Source organism: Chiloscyllium punctatum, chromosome 17, assembly GCF_047496795.1.
Source record: "Chiloscyllium punctatum isolate Juve2018m chromosome 17, sChiPun1.3, whole genome shotgun sequence".
Taxonomy (NCBI): Eukaryota; Metazoa; Chordata; class Chondrichthyes; order Orectolobiformes; family Hemiscylliidae; genus Chiloscyllium; species Chiloscyllium punctatum.
In genome coordinates this window covers 77,272,032-77,292,708 of record NC_092755.1, presented here as the reverse complement: position 1 = coordinate 77,292,708, position 20,677 = coordinate 77,272,032, and the positions used below count along the sequence as shown (strand labels likewise).

Below are 20,677 nucleotides of genomic sequence, written 5' to 3'. Positions count from 1 at the left end.
AGTGTAGTCCAGTTAGCTGTGGGAGTCTGTGGGCTTGCGGTAGATGTCTGTGGTAAATTGGTCCCTGGAGATGGAGATGGGGAGGTCCAGGAAGGCGAGGGAGGTGTATGAGATAGTCCAGGTGAACTTGAGGTCAGGGTGAAAGATGTTAGTGATGTTGATTAACTGTTCAACCTCCTCATGGGAGCATGAGGTGGCGCCAATGCAGTCATTGATGTAACTGAGGAAAAGGTGGGGTATGGTGCCGGTGCAGTTGTGGAAGATGGACTGTTCCATGTCCCCAACAAAGGGGCAGACATAGCTGGGGCCCATGCAGGTGCCCACTCCACCCAACGCAACAAGGACTAAACCACTTTTCTGGTCCTCATCTTCCACCCCACCAACCTCCGTATATATTGCATCATCCTCCACCATTTCTGCCAACTACAAACAGACCCCACTAGATTAGATTAGATTACTTACAGTGTGGAAACAGACCCTTCGGCCCAACAAGTCCACACCGACCCGCCGAAGCGTATACCACCCAGACCCATACTCCTACATTTACCTCTTCACCTAACACTACGGACAATTTAGCATGGTCAATTCACCTAACCTGCACATTTTTGGACTGTGGGAGGAAACCGGAGCACCCGGAGGAAACCCACGCAGATACTAGGAGAATGTGCAAACTCCACACACAGTCTCCTGAGGCGGGAATTAAACCCGGGTCTCCGGCGCTGTGAGGCAGCAGTGCTAACCACTGTGCCACCATGCCGCCCCTACTAGGATGATATTTCCCTTCCCACCCTATCAGCATTTTGAAGAGACCAGTCCCTCTGTGAATCCCATGTCCAATCCACGCCTCCCACCAGCCCACACCCCACTCCAAGCACCTTTCCCTCTCACCGCTGGAAGTACAAAACCTGCGCGTTCACCTCCCCCCTCACCTCCGCCAAGGCCCCAAAGAATCCTTCCATGTCAAACAGAAAGTTACCTGTACCTCCACAAATGACATCTACTGTATCTGTTGCATCCGATGTGGTCTCCTCTATGTAAGGGGACAGGTCGCCAACTTGCGGATCTTTTCAGAGAACATCTCTGGGACACCTGCACAAACCAACTGCACTGCCCAGTGGCTGAACACTTCAACCCACCCCCACTTCACCAAGAATATGCATGTCTTGGGCCTCCTCTGTTGCCAAATCCTAACCACCTGATGCCTAGAGGAAAGCCACCTCATCATCTGCCTTTGGACTCTGCAACCACATGGGATTTATGTGGATTTCACCAGTTTCCTCATTTGCCCTACCTCCACCTTATCCCAGTCCCAAGCCTCCAACTTGGCACCATCCTCTTAACCTGTCCCATCGTCCTTCCCATCTATCTGCTCCACCCTCCTCTCCTATCTATCATCTTCTCCCCCACCTTCATCTACCTAGTGCATTCTCAACTAACTTCCACCCAGCCCCAGCCCACCCCCCCTCCCATTCCCCCTCTCTCAGCCCCCTGACCCACAAGCCTCATTCCTGATGAAGGGCTTATGCCTGAAACATCGATTCTCCTACTCCTCAGATGCTGCCTGACCTGCTGTGCTTTTCCAGCAACGCATTCTTAACTCTGGTCTCCATATGACAAATTGGAAAACTGGGGAACAACATGTAGAAGAATGACGCCAGGACTTCGAAGTCAGATCTATCACTGAAGAGGTGCTTCCTCCTGGAGAGGGAAGGTTGAGGGGTGACCAAGCAGCAGACATAAAGATTATGAAAATGTTGGATAGGGTGGGTGTAGAGAAGCCGTTTCCATTTGTGCAGGTTCCAGAACTATGGGCTGTAGGTGTAATAAACCCAGTCAGAAGGTCCTTGTATATTACAATCTGCCTGTAGTGGTCACAAAACAAATTTTTTCACAGTACCTTGGTACATGTGACAACAATAAATCAAATCAGAGGACTGAGAATGTGGAGCTTATTTCTGAGTGATTGAGGCAAATGGCATAGGCCCTTCTCAGGAAAACCAAACTTAAACCCACAATGGAAAAAGGAATTGAAGGAAGTACTGATTGGGATGATTGGTGGTTTCTGTGCTGTAAATATTCACTTCTCTGTATTGTGGTATAAATGAACAAAGGAAATTACTGCACAGGAACAGGCCCTCCAAGCCTGCACCGAACCAAATCCTCTATCTAAACCTGTCGCCTATTTTCCCTCAGGGTGTGTATCCTTTTGTTCTCTGCCCATTCATGTATCTGTATATGTATATGAATATACCTGGATTGGTGTGTGGCAATTTATCTTCATATCCTATGCTTATTTCTTAATATTTGATATGAAATTGTTTACTTGATTTAACTGCAAACAATTGGTCCAGATACAGTAGCACTTTCTGTTTTGCTTTCCAATAGGTCCTTACACCATTGTCACTTTCCCTTTCCTCTTTGCTGTAATGTTTGGAGACTTTGGACACGGTCTGATCATGTCTGTGTTTGCTTTATGGATGGTGCTTTCCGAAAACAACCCAAAATTGAAACGAACAAGAAATGAGGTGAGACTGAGGGCTGTGGGTGAATGCCCCATAAGTTTGGAGAGGGGGGGTGGGTGGGTGTGAGAGTGTGGTGCAGATACAATGGGCCAAATGGCATTTGACAATTCTGAGATTCTGTGTCTAACATTAAATGTGATTTCACAATTGGGCAGTATTTGCTAAATAACGAGTATGCAAAGTAATTTGTTCTTGCCAATTTCGATTGGCAGTTGTGTGTACTGGAAGCTGCACACATTAAAACAGAGGGCTCTGGTATTTCCAGACAGAAGAAACACACGCATGCACTGTGTCTGTTTCACCTCAACAAAGTAGGTGACATCACTTGCTGGTTCATTTCTCAGGGCATTGTGTTGTCCAATCATAGTCAACTTGCCTGGTTTAGTAAAGCTTGTCAGTTATCAATAATCATGCATTCTCCATGGCAACTCTACCAAACAGCATCCACTTGCCAACCAGTTAGCATTATCATCTTATACAGAACCTCAATTATTCAAGCATCAATTATCCGAATTTTGGATTCTCCGAACAAGATCTCAAGGTCTCGTAAAAATGGCATTAGGTAACTCAGCAATCCGTTATCGGTTAAACAGCATTATGGTATGCAGTGCTGGATAACCGAGAAATGTTCGGGTGACCAGCACTCCTAAATTATCGTTTGTTGACGGTTATCTGAACGATCAATTATCCGAACAAAATACTCCTCACCTATCCCTTCGGATAATTGAGGTTTTACTGTAAATGTTGTTTACCTTTTTACTTTGGTATTTCTTATGAATTGTCCTGATGATTGTAGGTGAGAAGCTTTGACAAAATGTGTCTTTTTTTTAGCAACAATTAATCATCAGTGTCTTGTTTTGCTTGCTAACAGATCTGGAACACCTTCTTTGATGGGCGCTATATCATCCTGATGATGGGGATATTTTCCTTGTATACTGGTCTTATCTACAATGACTGCTTTTCAAAGTCTTTGAATATATTTGGGTCTGGATGGAGTGTCAAAAGTATGTATAACAACAACATCTGGAAGTAAGTACCTGGGTCCACTTCCATATAATTGTGATCAATTGAGTATGCTTTCTGACAGAGGGGTTGAAGGGTGCTGGAATATTGATCCGAAACCATCCTTTAGAACATAGAACAATACAGCGCGGAACAGGCCCTTCAGCCCTCGATGTTGTGCCAACCTGTGGACTTTTCTCAGCTCATCCCCCTGCACTATCCCAAAATCATCCATGAGCTTATCTAAGGACTGTTTAAATTTCCCTAATGTGGCTGAGTTGACAACTTAGCAGGTAGGGCTTTTCACACCCTTACCACTCTGTGTAAAGAACTTGCCTCTAACATCTGTCTTAAATCTATCACCCCTCAATTTGTAGTTATGCCCTCTCGTACAAGCTGACGTCATCATCCTAGGAAAAGGTCTTTCACTGTCTACCCTATCTAATCCTCTGATAATCTTGCATGTCTCTATCAAATCCCCCCTTAACTGCCTTCTTTCCAAGTCTCTCAGCCTTTACTCATAAGACCTTCCCTCCAGACCAGGCAACATCCTGGTAAATCTCCTCTGCACCTTTTCCAATGCTTCCACATCCTTCCTGTAATGGGGGGACCAGAACTGTACACAATATTCCAAGTGTGGCCGCACCAGCGTTTTGTATAGTTGCAGCATGATATTGCGGTTCCGGAACTCAATCTCTCTACCAATGAAACCTAACACACCGTATGCCTTTGTAACAGCACTATCCACCTGGGTGGCAACTTTCAGGGATATATGCACATGGACTCCAAGATTCCTCTGCACATCCACACTACCAAGAATCTTTCCATTGACCAAGTACTCTGCTATCCTGTTATTCTTCCCAAAGTGCATCACCTCACATTTAGCTGCATTGAACTCCATTTGCCACCTCTCAGCCCAATTCTGCAGTTTACCCAAGTCCCCCTGAAACCTGTAGCATTCTTCCAAACTGTCCGCTACTCTACCGACTTTAGTGTCTGCAAATTTACTAACCCATCCACCTATACCTGCGTCTAAGTCATTTATAAAAATGACAAACAGCAGTGGTTCCAAAACAGATCCTTGTGGAATACCACTAGTTCACGTACATGTGCAGTTATTCATTGAACAATGAATAATCTGTACGCACTGGCTGTCTGCTGGGTTCCATCTTTCACATCTTACCTTTCTTGCAGTTGCAATTAAAATTAGAAAGAAATAGATTCATGTGATAATTATTTAGCCCTGTAGCTTTCCCCCCTCCATTCAATGATTGAGGCTGATCATCGACCTTAACTCCCCTTCCTCGTCAGCTCCCTGTCTCCCTTAATTCCTTTGCATGCCAAAGATCTGTCTATTTCAGCGTTAAATATATTCAATGACTGAGACTCCACAACACTCTCAGTGGGGAATTCTAAAGATTCACAGTCCTTTTAAGTGAAGAAATGTCTCCTCATCTCAGCCCTTATTCTGAGACTGTGCCCCTCTTTTCTAAATTATTCAACCAGAGGCAATATCTTCTATCCTGTAAAACTCTTTCAAAATCTTGGAGGTTTCAATGAGATCACCTCATTTTTTGAATGGCAAATAATATAGTTTCAATGTACTCCGTTTCACATCTTTGCCCCGGGATGTGAAAACTGCCCAATCTAATGAAGCCATGATGTGGAGGTGCCAGTTTGGATTGGTGTGGACAAAGTTAAAAATCTCACAACACCAGGTTATAGTCCAACAGGTTTATTTAGAAGTACAGCTTTCAGAGCTAGCGGCACTCTGAAAGCTTCTGTTGTTGGACTATAGCCTGGTGTTATGTGATTTTTAACTCTATGTAATGAATCAGTTGTGTGTGTGCGAGCATGCATCTAGGTGGGTGGGGTTACTTGTCAAAAAGGTGAGGGGTTGCAGATGGGTGTGGCAGACTGAGATGATGGGCCTGTTATCAAGCAGAATCTGATTTGTTGCTTACCTCAATGTAAGTTGCAGATCTAACGATCAGAAATCTTTTATCAGGCAGTATGTAAATAAGTAACTAGTTTCAATAAATGCATATTGGTTTTATATGGACAGTGCTGTCATAAAATCAATCAAATTATACTCTAAATCGAGCAGTCCACAATTTAACCATGATTTAAAAGCTAATTTGCCTTGTTAAAAGAGGATGATAAAATATAAAGGATTAAGTGTGAAATTGAGACTGGATTAAAGTCATTTGAGTTCTAGATTTGATGAATATATTTTCTTTAGGGATGATGATCTTCGCTATAATCAGTATCTAACCCTGGATCCCAATGTCACTGGTGTTTTCAAAGGGCCCTATCCATTTGGTATTGACCCGGTGAGTGTTTCATGTTTTAAATTATGTTGAGATTCATTGAACAGACTTGTAGAAGTAATGAAAAAATTATCTGTGTCGTTCTCAGTCAGACTCCAGATTGTCTGATTTCAGAACAGGGTCAATTTAACTTGTCTGAAGTATTGTTTTTAAGTGAGTATCATGCAGACTTGAGAAGCTGGGGTTGTACTCCTTGGAGCAGAGGAGGTTTGATTTGAGATATTTAAATGCAGTGGCTAAAGGGTGAATATTCAGAGGCCACAGAATTTAGCGGATTAGCAAATGAACTGTAAGTGATATGAGAAAAAGGTTTCTTTAAGCAATGACTGGTTATTATTTAGAATGCACTATGTCTGAGTGTAGTGAGTATAGATTAAGAATAGTTTTAAAATGACACTGATAAATACTTGAGAAAGAAATGCAGAGATTAGACCATAAGAACGAGGACAGGAGTAGGCCATTTGACAACTAGAGCCTGTTCCACCATTCAATAGGATCATAGCTCAGGGAGTGCTGCACTGTTGGAGGGTCAGTTGGCTGTTTTTATTTTTATAAACTTTTTGAATTTTCAATTTATTAATTAATCTTTAAATCACATAGGATCCACATTGAGTTGATATGTTGGATACAAAATTGACTTGGTTAGAAGACAGAGTGGTTGTAAAGGGGTCTGTGTCCAATGGTGCTCCACAAGGATCAGTGCTGGGACCTTTAATGTTTATAATATATATTAAACAATTCGGATGAAAGTGTAGGTGGTCTGATTTAATATGTTTGTAGATGGTACGAAAATATGAGGAGTTGTGAATGGTGAGGAAGGTTGTTAAAGGATACAGCAGGATATAGATCAGTTGGAAAGTTGAACAGAAAAATGACAGATGGAGTTTAATCCAGACAAATGTCAGGTGATGCATTTTGGGAGGTCAAATGCAAGAAGAAAATATATAGTAAATAGCTGGACCCATAAGAGCATTGGCATACAGAGAGATCTTGGGGTTCAGGTCCATAGCATATGGCATGTTTGCCTTCTGGATTGGGGCATTGAGTGTAAAGGTTCTATTGTCATGTCGTTGTATAAACCTTTAGTTAGGCCACAAACAAAAACAAAAGTTTGGAATAGCTCAGCAGGTCTGACATCTGTGGAGAGAAAACAGTTAACATTTTGGTTCTGAGGAAGGGTCATTTGACCTGAAACATTATCTCTGATCTCCCTCCATAGATCCTGCCTGTCCTGCTGACCTTTTCCAGCGATTTCTGCTTTTTGTTTCTGATTTACAACATCTACAGTCATTTTGGTGTTTATTTAGTTGAGCCACATTGGAGTATTATGTGCCGTTCAGGTTGCCACACTATAGGAAAGGTGTGCAAGCTTTGAATAGGTTGAAAAAGAAGTTTACCAGAATGTTGCCTGAATTGGAGTATTAGCTGTAAGGAGAGTTTGGACAAACTTGGATTGTTTTTGCTGGAGTGTTGGAGGCTGAGGAATGACCTGATAGAAGTATATAAAATTGAGAAGTGTGGACAACGGGAATAGTCGAAGTCTTTTTCTTCGGGTGGAAATAGAACATAAAATGTTACAGCGCAGTACAGGCCCTTCAGCCCTCAATGCTGTGCCGACCTGTGAAAATAATCTGATGCCCATTTAACCTACACAGTTCCATTATTATCCATATGTCCAGTGCCCATTTAAATGCCCTTAACGTCGGTGAGTCTACTACTGTTGCAGGCAGGCCGTCCCTACTACTTTGAATGAAGAAACTATCCCTAATATCTGTCCTAAACCCCTCACCTCTCAATTTAAAGCCATGTCCCCTCATGTTAGCCTTCACCATCCAAGAAAAAAGGCTCTGTGTCCTCTGATTATCTTTTACATTTTGATTAAGTCACCTCTCAAACACTTTCTCTCCAATGAAAACAGCCTCCGTTTCCTCAGCCTTTCCTCATAAGACCTTCCTTCCATACCAGACAACATCCTAGTAAATGTCCTCTGAACCCTTTCCAAAGCTTCCATATCCTTCCTATAATGCAGTGACCAGAACTGCACGTGATACTCCAGGTGCGGCCTTACCAGTGTCTTATACAGCTGAAGCATGACTTTGTGGCTCCGAAACTCAACTCAATCCCCTTATACACCACATGCCTCCTGTCAACCTAGGTGGCAACTTTCAAGGATTTATTCACCAGGACTCTGAGATCTCTCTGTTCATTTACACTGCCAAGAATTTTACCATTGGCCCTGTTCTCTGCATTCCTATTACTTCCTCTAAAATGAACTACCTCACACTTTGCCGCATTAAACTCCATCTGCCACTTCTCAGCCCAGGTCTGCATCTTATCTATGTCCCCCTTTAACCCACAACATCTTTCGGCACTATCCACAGCTCTGCCTACCTTAGCGTCATCTGCAAATTTACTAACCCATCTTTCTACGTCCACACCCAGATCATTAATAAAAATAAAATTCTGCAGTGGACACAAAACAGATCCTTGTAGGCTTTGGGTTTTCATTGATTCTATCAACAAATTCTTATGTCCTCTCCTGGCTCCTCTGAGCCCTCTCTTTAGATCTTTTCTGGTTAACTTATATCTCTCAAGCCCCCTAACTGAGCCTTCATGCCCCATCCTCACATAAGCCGCCTTCTTCCTCTTGAGAAGAGCTTCAACTTGTTTAGTAAACCATGGCTCCGTCTCTTGACAACTACCTCCCTGCCTGATAAGTATATACTTATCAAGGATCCGCAGTAACTGTTTGTTGAATAAGTTCCACATTTCAAGTATGTCCAGTTTCCTTCCCCATCCTATGCATCCTAAATCATGCCTAATCGCATCATCATTGCCTTTCCCCCAGTTATACCTCTTTCCCTGCAGAATATACCTATCCCTGCCCATTGCTGTTGTAAGCATAACCGAATTATGGTCACTTTCACCAAAATGCTCACCGACCTCCAAATCTAATACCTGGCCGGGTTCATTCCCCAGTACCAAATCCAATATGGCATCTCCCCTTGTTAGCCAGTCTACATACTGTGTCAAAAAACCATTCTGCACACATTGAACAAAATCAGATCCATCTAAACTATTTGAACAATAGTATTCTCAGTCAATATTGGGGAAGTTAAAATCTCCCATAAGAATACCTTGTTATTCTCACTCCTACTGAGAATCATCTTTGCTATCCTTTCCTGTACATCCCAAGGACAATTCAGAGGCCTATGGAAAACTCCCAACAGGGTGACTTCTCCTTTCCTGATCCTAACCTCAGCCCATACTACCTGAGTAGATGAGTCCTCAACTGTTATCTCAGCTGCTGTAATACTACTCTTCATTAACAATGCCACACCCTCCCCCTTTATCATAGTCTGTGTTCTTGCTGAAACATCTAAATCCCAGAATCTGCAACAACCATTCCTGCCCTTCCTCTAGCCATAGCTCTGAAATGGCCACAACATCGAAATCCCAAGTACCAACCCATGCTGCAAATTCACCCAACTTATTCCGGATGCTGCTGGCATTGAAGTACACATTTCAAACCAACATCCTGATTGCCGGTGCCCTCTCGCAACCTTGTAAACCTATCCCTGAGCTCACTACCCTCAACCTCCTGAATGTCAGATCACTCGGGGGCATAGGTTTAAGGTGAGAGGGGAAAAATTTAAAGGAGATGTATAACACAAGTCGTCTTAACACAGAAGGTGGTAGTTGCCTGGAACGCACGCTCAGGGGCGGTGGTAGAAGCAGATATAATAGCAATGTTTAAGAGGTATGAAGATGGACAAATGTACAGGCAGGGACTAGAGGGTTATGGATGTGGCAGCAAATGGGATTAGTTTAGAATGACACCATGGTCAGCACAGATATGGTGGGCCGAAGGGCCTATTCTGGTGTTGTACTGTTTCATGTTCTATATTTGCTGCCCTTTGAAACAGTGCATTCTAGATCAGCCTAACACAATGAGTGAAAATATTTTGTCTCATTCTGATTCTTTTACTGCATGCATTTTTTTTCATCTTCTGCTCTTGGAAACAGAATTAAAAACTCCTCTGCCAAATCTCCCCTTAACCTTCCCTGCTGTAAGGAAAGCATTTCGGCTTCTGAGTCTTTCAGCATCCATATTGTAACCTTGGTCCATCAACAGCCTAAAAGCTTGATGTCTATAATTATTTTTGTTCTGTCTTTGCAGATTTGGAATCTGGCAAGTAATCGTCTCAGTTTTCTGAATTCATTTAAAATGAAAATGTCAGTGATCCTGGGCATTATTCACATGACCTTTGGAGTCATTCTTGGAGTCTTTAATCACTTGTAAGTTCCTCTAGAGCTAACATAACGCACCAAGGAAAATTTGTGTTTGAATAGTTTAGGATTATAGAATCCTGACAGTGCGGAAAGAGGTCATCAGGTCACTGAGTCTGCACTGACTCTCTGAAGAGTGTCTCACCAAGACTCAGCCTCCTTACTCTGTTTGGACTGTGAGAGGAAACCCACATAGACACGGGGAGAATGTGCAAACTCCGTACAGTTGCCCGAGGCTGGAATCAAAAGTGGCTGTGCTGCTGTGAGGCAGTAATGCTAATCACTGAGCCGCCATGTTGCCTCACTCTGACAGAGAGAGAGCAAATAAATAGATAATGGGAAGCATGTAAATGTGCTGAATTTAGATTTCCAAAAGGCATTGATGAGGTGCTATTATCAAAGATAACTCCACAAATAACAGCTATGGAGTAATGTATCAGAGGGATAATTTACCTAAGGTTTAGAAGCAAAGAGTTGGGACAAATGGATCATTTTTAGGTTGGCAAACCATAACTACTGGAGTGTCACAGACATCAGTTCTGGGATTTCAACTATTTTACAATCTATATCAATGAATTGGTGTACAGGATGATGGGGATAGGGTGGGTAATGACATTGAAGTGTTCTTTTAGTCATGATGGTATTGAATGGTGGAGCAGGCCCTTCATTCCTGATGAAGGGTTTTTACCCAAAACATCAATTTGCCTGCTCCTTGGATGCTGCCTGACCTGCTGTATTTTTCCAGCACCACTCCAATCTAGACTCTGATTTCCACCATCTGCAGTCCTAGCTTTTGCCTTATTGGGTTGAATGGTCTATTCCTGTTCCTAATCAATTATATGCAGGCACCACACACATAGCTAAGTTTGCCAAATACACCAAGATAACTAGGAAAGTAAGTTATCAAGAGGAAGCAATGATTTAACAAAGGGATATAAATAAGTTGAGTGAGTGGGCAAAATTTTAGCAACTCGAGCAATGTGGGAAATGAGTTTGTCCACTTTATAAGGAAGAACAGAAAAGGCAATGTATTATTTAAATAGAGTGATTGCAGAACTCTGAGGTACAGAGGGATCTGGATGTTCTGCTACATAAATCACAAAATGTTAGCTTGCAGATACAGCAAGTGAAAGGAAGCCGAATGGAAAATTTTTGTTTTCAATTTGTTCACAAGATATGGGCATCTTTGGCTGGCCACCATTTGTTGCCCATCCCTAATCACTAGGAGAGCAGTTAAGAGTCCACCACATTGCTGACAGTTTGGACTTGCAAGTAAGCCAGACAGGTAAGGATGGCAAATTTCCCTTCCTTGAGGGTCATTGGTCAACCAGATGGGTTTTTATGACAATTGACAGTGCCAAGCTTCTCATTATTTATTTTAACATCTCTTTACGTGGCTCAGTGTAGGTTTTGTTTGGTAATGCTCCGTGAAAGACTTTGAGCTGCTTTACTGTATTAAAGATGCTATGTGAGTGCAAGTTGTGAATCTGCTAAGAGGACACTAGTAAGAGAAGAGAATGTGCTTCTCTTGGCACATTAACAACTGGTCACAATATGTAGAAAGTATTTGATTTGCACATGTGAAACTACCAAAAGAGATGAATGTCAAACCTGGGCTAGGTCAAAAACTAAAATAACGCAGTAAAGATTCTTTAGCTGTTATCAATGGATGGATTGACGTTGGGATGGTAGTTATGCAGAGAATTCAGAGGTAGGCATATTTTCAGTCACCTGTGATTGCGACCCTGAACATGATGTACAGTGCTGGGTTGTGAATAACTTGTGGTTCGATGATCTGCATACTTAAACATGTTTTGTGATGAGATTTGACACGTTCATGATTTGTAGTCCTGTGTTTTTAGTCTGTACTATTTGCCAATTTAATACAACATTCAGAGAATGAGAAGCTATTAGTGGAGTGTCTGCTGTATTTTTTTAATTGTGACAAAATTATCACGGTAACATAATGAGCTTTTCTGCTAGAAAATTAATTCCTTGCCCAAGCTTGTGAAATAGACGTTAACATCATGCTGTTTGATTAATTTTATTTTCATTTTTTATAAACCAGGCACTTTAAGAAGAAATTTAATATTTACCTGGTATTTATCCCTGAACTGCTCTTCATGATGTGTCTCTTTGGGTACCTTGTCTTTATGATTATATATAAATGGTTGGCATATTCTGCTGCAAACTCCGATTTGGCTCCAAGCATCTTGATTCATTTCATTAATATGTTCGTCATGCAGCAGAACCAAGATGCGAAACTTTATCCTGGACAGGTAGGTGTGTTAGTGCACATTTATCATTCGACGTTTGCAATGGGAAATTTGTGAAATAATTTAGATTGTTTGCCAATTCAAAAAAAAATCACCTTGTCACAATCACATACAGTTTCTGTTGGCACGCTGGCTGTATCAATGGAAAATGTCACATTCTTGGAAGAATATAGGAATAGAAGGAGGCCATTCAGCATCTCTGGTCTGCTGTTCAATTGAGATATGGTTGGTCTGTTTTCCAACTTCACAGACTATCTTGTCTTTAATGCACATATTTGGCAAGATTCTACCTTTTGATTTTAAAGTATTAATTGAACTGGTAGATGTGGACAAAGTTCCACATTTCCACTTTGCTTTGTGAGAAAGTGTTTCCCAAATTCTGTCCTTGGTGGTCTAGGGGTGATGTGATCTTAAGGTTGTATCCCCTTATCCTGGACCCCACTGACAACCAATCGAGAATATTTCTCTCAATTGATTGTATCAATCCCTTTTGAATTCCTGAAATTCTCCATCAAAGCAGCCACTAAACCTTTAAATCTCAATGACCAAAAGAATAACTTATGAATATTCTCATAATTAACATCTGGATGAATTTGTGCAGCACTCACTCGAGATCAGCCTGCCCTTCTGAAAGTGGGCTATCTACTATACATTGCTGTTGCTGTGTTCTAACCAGGGCGTTTTGTTTAATTGTCATAAAACTTCCTCCTTTTTATATTGTAGACCTGATGGTAGCCACCTTGATTTAGCATACTGCTGTACTGTATATTAGTGATCTGTGTAAATGTTCCTTAAACCTCTTTAGGCCTCTTTTCTTACTGATTTTTCACAATTTATAGAACATGCTTTGAACTATCTGTTTTTGGTTCAAAATAGATGGCCTTAAAGTTTCTTAATTTGGTACTTAGTATTATTCCACACAAGAATTAAAATATTTTGACTAGAGTCATACATTTTTGAATTTCACTCCATATGACCTTATCATTCAATACACCAGAAGACCTTTGCATCTGAGTCTGTATCAGCCAGAAGCTGGAGTTTGTCGTGCGGCCTTCAGCTGCTCAAAAGCTGTGGAGCTATTAGTAGCCCATGATTTAGTCCTGATTAATGTACTTTATTGGAGGTATCACATGGTTTGCTTGCCTGCAGGCAGTGGTAGAGTAAACACACTTTATTGTGTTTAGAGCTTCAGCATTTGGAAATAATATATTTGCAGATAAGGAAGGAAAAATAAGGAGTACAAATAACTAGATAAATAGATTGTTGTACTCTAGTGGCCCATGTACTTTTGGGGCAAAAATCTTAATTTTGCAGCGATGGTCCTTTTTAAGCGTTGGACTTCTGTGAGAGAGAGTTTTGAGGAAAGCACATTGGTTCCAGTGATTGATTATGTGATCCAAGTTAAATGGGAGATGAACAACAGAAAAAGTCAACAAGTAGTTAATTGAAGGGGTGGAGTAGATTGTGAGACTTTTTGTTTGGGGAGGGAGTCGTGGTATTCGTGTTCCCAACAGTTTAGTTTTAGGTTAGAACAATTGACTTGCAGAGTACTACTGGGCCCAAAGATGCAGCTTTCCTTCAGTGCTGCCCCTGGATGGTGCAATACTCCCTCAGAACTGTCACACAAAATACCACTGACAGTGGCAATACTCTCTCAGCATGCCTACCCCTCCAAAAAAAACAGTGCAGAGCTCATGCAGTACTCCCTCAGAACTGTCACTCAGTGTCAAGGCATTCAGTACTACATTACACTTGAGTGTTATTGCAGATAATGGCCTGGTGCAAGGGCAATGACACAACTCCTGGGCCGTGTGATGCTCTGAGCTTGGGCCCCTGAACCCACCCACTGAACCAAGCACAGCAAGACTCCTAAAGCCCAAGTTATTGGGGCCCTGTCCTTGAATGACTGGAGTTGAACTTGAGGCCATATCCTGACTCTGACGGGAGACTTGGTTTTTCTGTTTAACTAGTTTTCAAAACATTTCCTTAATCATTTGCATTTTCCTCTTTAGGAAATCTATCAGTTATTCTGACTCCACTGTATTTATCAGGTCACTTAGGATATGACCAAATGTACTGTTTCAGCACCATATCATCCTACAAAATGTTCAGAGTATGTTTCTTATAATTGAGTACTTGGTTCCCAAAAGTCAGAATTAATAGGACTCTAATTTGTTTGTAATAAATTAGTTTAATATGGACATGTATAAAAGTGACCAAATTCAGCAAGAGATATTTTCAGAAAGTGAAGCTTTTGTCATGATACAAATGTTCATTACTCTGTATTTTGTTTTGAACAGACTGGATGCCAAATGTTCCTGGTTGTGATTGCTGTACTATCCATTCCTGTTTTGCTGTTTGGAAAACCAGGATATCTCTACTGGAAGCATCACGGAGGAAGAAACTTTGGGATGTACAGGGTAGGTCTTTGAATCACAGCAATGTTTGCGTAATTATAGATTTGAGTTTAAAAATGATATAGAACAGTACAGGAACAGGGCCTTCTGTGCACCATGTCTGCGCTGACCATCAGGCCTTTCTAAAGTAATCCCATCTGGCTGCACATTGTCCATATTCTGCAATTCCCTGCCTATTCCCTATTCCGATCGCAATGAGAAATTGAAGAAAGTGGAGAATTGATTGAAGAAAACAATTCTGACTCTGAATTGTCTGAAAACTGTCCTGTTGGACAGTTACATGGGCCTCCTGGATTTGTCTGTCTGTTATTATTATTTGGACTTTTCACCGTTGGAATGAGGTTTCAGAGACTTGTGCCATAAAACCCGAGAGTGCTCCCAGTACCACAGTCAGCAATGAGACACTAGCTTAGAGTCATAGAGGGTCACCAGCATGGAGACAGACCCTTTGGTCCAACTTGTCCATACTGACCAGATACCCTATATTAATCTCGTCCTATTTGCCAGCACCTGGCCCATATCCCTCGTAAACCCTTCCTATTCATATACCCATCCAGATGCTTTTTAAATGTTATAATTGCACCAGTCTTCACCATTTCCTCTGGCAGTATTCTATGCACTCACTTCCCTCTGTGTGAAAATTTTGCCCCTTGTGTCCCTTTTAAATCTTTCCCCTTTCACCTTAAATCTATGTCAACTACTTTTGGACTTCCCCACCTGGGGAAAATACCTTGTCTATTTACCCTATCGATGCCTCTAGTCATTTTATGAACCTCTATAAGGTCATCCCCCAACCTTCAATGCTCCAGGGAAAACACCCCAGCCTATTCAGCCTCTCCCTATAGCTCTCACCCTTCAACCCAGGCAACATCCTTGTAAATGTTTTCTGAACCCTTCCAAATTTCACAATATCCTTCCTATAGCAGAGAGATCAGAATTGCACACAGTATTCCGATAGTGGCCTAACCTATGTCCTGTACAACTGCAACATTTTGTTGAGAGGTGCGAGGGAGGAGAGGAGAACTGCTGGGAAGGTGAGTTAAAAAACAAAACTCTTTGAACTGAGCGGCGAGAAGAGAAACGAGAGGTGCTGGGAAGTTTTTAAGTGGGTGAGATTTAAACCTGGGCCCCTACACTGTAGGGCCTTCCTCCCACCCACCACCTCTAACCTTACGAAGAGCCTGTCAATTCGGTAAGTTCTCAAGTTTTCTCATTTCTTTTTCTTTCCTTTTCTTCCTTTGTTTAGTCATAGAGTCATAGAGATGTACAGCATGGAAACAGACCCTTCGGTCCAACTTGTCCATGCCGACCAGACATCCCAACCCAATCTAGCCCGACCTGCCAGCACCCAGCCCATATCCCTCCAAACCCTTCCTATTCATATACCCATCCAAATGCCTCTTAAATGTTGCAATTGTACCAGCCTCCACCACATCCTCTGGCAGCTCATTCCATACACCTACCACCCTCTGCGTGAAAACGTTGCCCCTTGGGTCTCTTTTATATCTTTCCCCTCTCACCCTAAACCTATGCCATCTAGTTCTGGACTCCCCAACCCCAGGGAAAAGACTTTGCCTATTTATCCTATCCATGCCCCTCATAATTTTGTAAACCTCTATAAGGTCACTCCTCAGCCTCTGACGCTCCAGGGAAAACAGCCCAAGCTGCTACATGACCTCCCAACTCCTGTACTCAATACTCTGACCAATAAAGGAAAGCATACCAAACGCCGCCTTCACTATCCTACCTACTTGCGACTCCACTTTCAAGGAGCTATGAACCTGCACTCCAAGGTCTCTTTGTTCAGCAACACTACCTAGGACCTTACCATTAAGTGTATAAGTCCTGCTAAGATTTGCTTTCCCAAAATGCAGCACCTTGCGTTTATCTGAATTAAACTCCATCTGCCACTTCTCAGCCCATTGGCCCATCTGGTCAAGATTTTGTTGTAATCTGAGGTAACCCTCTTGGCTGTCCACTACACCTCCAATTTTGGTGTCATCTGCAAACTTACTAACTGTACCTCTTATGCTCGCATCCAAATCATTTATGTAAATGACAAAAAGTAGAGGGCCCAGCATCGATCCTTGTGGCACTTCACTGGTCACAGGCCTTCAGTCTGAAAAACAACCCTCCACCACCACCCTCTGTCTTCTACCTTTGAGCCAGTTCTGTATGCAAATGGCTAGTTCTCCCTGTATTCCATGAGATCTTACCTTGCTAATCAGTCTCCCATGGGGAACCATGTTGAACGCCTTACTGAAGTCTATACAGATCACATCTACTGCTCTGCCCTCATCAATCTTCTTTGTTACTTCATCAAAAAACTCAAATCAAGTTTGTGAGACATGATTTCCCATGCACAAAGCCATGTTGACTATCCCGAATCAGTCCTTGCCTTTCCAAATACATGTACATCCTGTCCCTCAGGATTCCCTCCAACAACTTGCCCACCACTGAGGTCAGGCTCACCGGTCTATAGTTCCCTGGCTTGTCCTTACCACCCTTCTTAAACAGTGGCACCACGTTTGCTAACCTCCAGTCTTCCGGCACTTCACCTGTGACTATCGATGATACAAATATCTCAGCAAAATGCCCAGCAATAATTTCTCTAGCTTTCCACAGAGTTCTCGGGTACACCTGATCAGGTCCTAGGGATTTATCCACCTTTAACCGTTTCAAGACATCCAGCACTTCCTCCTCTGTAATCTGGACATTTTGCAAGATGTCACCATCTATTTCCCTACAGTCTATATCTTCCATATCTTTTTCCCCAGTCAATACTGATGCAAAATATTCATTTAGTATCTCCACTATTTTCTGTGGCTCCACACAAAGGCCGCCTTGCTGATCTTTGAGGGGCCCTATTCTCTCCCTAGTTACCCTTTTGTCCTTAATATATTTGTAAAAACCCTTTGGATTCTCCTTAATTCTATTTGCCAAAGCTGTCTCATGTCCCCGTTTTGCCCTCCTGATTTCCCTCTTAAGTATACTCCTACTTTCTTTACACTCTTCGAAGGATTCACTCGATCTATCCTGTCTATACCTGACATATGCTTCCTTCTTTTTCTTAGCCAAACCCTCAATTTCTTTAGTCATTCAGTATTCCCTATACCTACCAGCCTTCCCTTTCTCTGGATTCTTGCTATCTCATTTCTGAAGGCTTCCCATTTTCCAGCCGTCCCTTTACCTGCGAACATCTGCCTCCAATCAGCTTTTAAAAGTTCTTGCCTAATCCCATCAAAATTGGCCTTTCTCCAATTTAGAACTTCAACTTTTAGATCTGGTCTATCCTTTTCCATCATTATTTTAAAACAAATAGAATTATGGTCGCTGGCCCCAAAGTGCTCCCCCACTGACACCTCAGTCACCTGCCCTGCCTTATTTCCCAAGAGTAGGTCAAGTCTTGTACCTTCTCTAGTAGGTACCTCCACATACTGAATCAGAAAATTGTCTTGTACACACTTAACACATTCCTCTCCATCTAAACCTTTAACACTATGGCAGTCCCAGTCGATGTTTGGAAAGTTAAAATCCCCCACCATAACCACCATATTATTCTTACAGATACCGGAGATCTCCTTACAAGTTTGTTTCTCAATTTCCCTCTGACTATTAGGGGGGTCTATAATACAGTCCCAATAAAGTGATCATCCCTTTCTTATTTCTCAGTTCCACCCAAATAACTTCCCTCAATGTATTTCCAGGAATATCCTTCCTCAGCACAGCTGTAATGCTGTCCCTTATCAAAAATGCCACTCCCCCTCCTCTTTTGCCTCCCTTTCTATCCTTCCTGTAGCATTTGTATCCTGAAACATTCAGCTGCCAGTCCTGCCCATCCCTGAGCTATATTTCTGTAATTGCTATGATATCCCAGTCCCATGTTGCTAACCATGCCCTGAGTTCATCTGCCTTCCCGCTTTGGCCCCTTGCATTGAAATAAATGCAGTTTAATTTATTAGTCCTACCTTGTCCCTGTCTGCCCTGACTGTTTGACTCACTTCTGTTCTCAGCTGTACCCGTCTCAGATCGATCTCTTTCCCCACCGTCTCCCTGGGTCCATCCCCCAACCTTACTAGTTTAAATCCTCCCTAGCAGTTGTAGCAAATTTCCCTGCCAGTATATTAGTCCCCTTCCAATTTAGGTACAATCAGTCCTTCTTGTACAGGTCACTTCTACCCTAAAAGAGATTCCAATGATCCAAAAATGTGAATCCTTCTCCCATACACCAGCTCCTCAGCCATTCATTCATCTGCTCTATCCTCCTATTCCTGCCCTCACTAGCTCGTATCACTGGGAGTAATCCAGATATTATTACCCTTGAGGACCTCCTTTTTAAATTTCTAACTAACTGTCTGTAATCTCCCTTCAGAGTCTCAACCTTTTCCCTTCCAATGTCGTTGGTTCCAATGTGGACAATGACCTCCTGCTGGCCCCTCTTCCCCCATGAGAACATTCTGCATCCTCTCTCTGAGACATCCTTGATCCTGGCACCAGGGAAACAACATACCATTCTGCTTTTTCTCTGCTGGCCACGGAAACGTCTGTCTGTACCTCTGACTACAGAATCCCCTAACACAATTGATCTCTTGGAAGCCGACGTACTCCTCGTTGCATTAGAGCCAGTCTCAATACCAGAAACTTGGCTGTTTGTGTACGTTCCCCTGAGAATCCATCACCCCCTACATTTTCCAAAATAGCATACATGTTTGAAATGGGTATATCCACAAAAGACTCCTGCCCTAGGTGCTGACCTCTCTTACCCATCCATCTATGTGAGTGTATCTGAGACTCCTCCCCCCTTTCTATAACTGCCATCCATCACATACTGTTGCTGTTGCAAATTCCTCATCGCTTCTATTTGTCTCTCCAACCGATCCACTTGATCTGATAAGATTCGCATCCAACAGCATTTATGACAGATATAATCCGCAGTAACCTTTAAACTCTCTTTAAACTCCCACATCTGACAAGAAGTACATATCACTGCAAAGGCCATTTTTGCTCCTTCACAATCGACAGACCCAGAAAATACACCGTCTTATTCCTCTACAAATACTACCCCAGGTTAAATTAATAGCTATGGTTTATATTTTAAGTTTAATCAAGATACTTATCTCCAAAAACATCTAATCAAGAAAGAATTCACTGTACCCATTACTGCAGCCTTTCTCTAGGACAGACTTAAAACAACAAATAAATTATCTGATTCTGTGCTGTAAACTTCGCTCAACAGTTCCTCCAAGATTAGTTGTGAATTTCAGTTTGTTAATTTTCCCAGATGCACTCTGATGTCCAGCGATAGTCTTTCTCTCTCTCTCTCTCTCTCTCTCTCTCTCTCTCTCTCTCTCTCTCTCTCTCTACTATCCTCACCTTTGTCTGCTCTCTCCTGCACTGTCCTCACCATGTGCTTCCTTTGTCTGCTCTTCTCCCTTTTAAACTGCTGTTATTTTGACATTTTTTTCCCAAAGTTCCAAAACAATGCAACAGCATATAAAACAGTAATTCCTGCTCCTGGAATTCGAGGAAATCACCTCCAACACCTAAAATACCTCAAAAAAAGGAGCAGCTCTTAACAGCCAGAAATTTTTCCTGTCCTCCATCTTGGTTTACCCAGAATCCCTTTTTAGTCCCTGTGTGGGCTTTCAGATTAGCGGGATATGGCTGTTAGGGCAGTTGCATGTTCCTCCTGCAGAATGTGGCAAGTGAAAGATAAGATACATGTCTCTGCCGACCACTTCTGTGGGAAGTGCACTCAACCCCAGCTCCTTGAAAACAGAGTTAGGGAACTGGAGCCGGATGAACTTTGGATCGTCCGGGAGGCTGAGGGGGAAATTGAG

General features: G+C 42.3%; 1 protein-coding gene across 6 annotated transcripts in view; it reads left to right on the top strand.

Moving 5' to 3' along the window:
* Positions 1-20,677, top strand: part of LOC140488023 (V-type proton ATPase 116 kDa subunit a 2-like) — a 101,647-nt gene that overhangs the window by 59,192 nt on the left and 21,778 nt on the right. For all 6 annotated transcript variants that reach the window (XM_072587599.1, XM_072587600.1, XM_072587597.1 and 3 more), the window contains 6 exons: positions 2,386-2,525; positions 3,394-3,551; positions 5,767-5,857; positions 10,035-10,153; positions 12,213-12,423; positions 14,721-14,840. In XM_072587599.1, the coding sequence (XP_072443700.1) occupies positions 2,386-2,525; positions 3,394-3,551; positions 5,767-5,857; positions 10,035-10,153; positions 12,213-12,423; positions 14,721-14,840 (839 nt within the window). The remainder of the gene's footprint in view (positions 1-2,385; positions 2,526-3,393; positions 3,552-5,766; positions 5,858-10,034; positions 10,154-12,212; positions 12,424-14,720; positions 14,841-20,677) is intronic.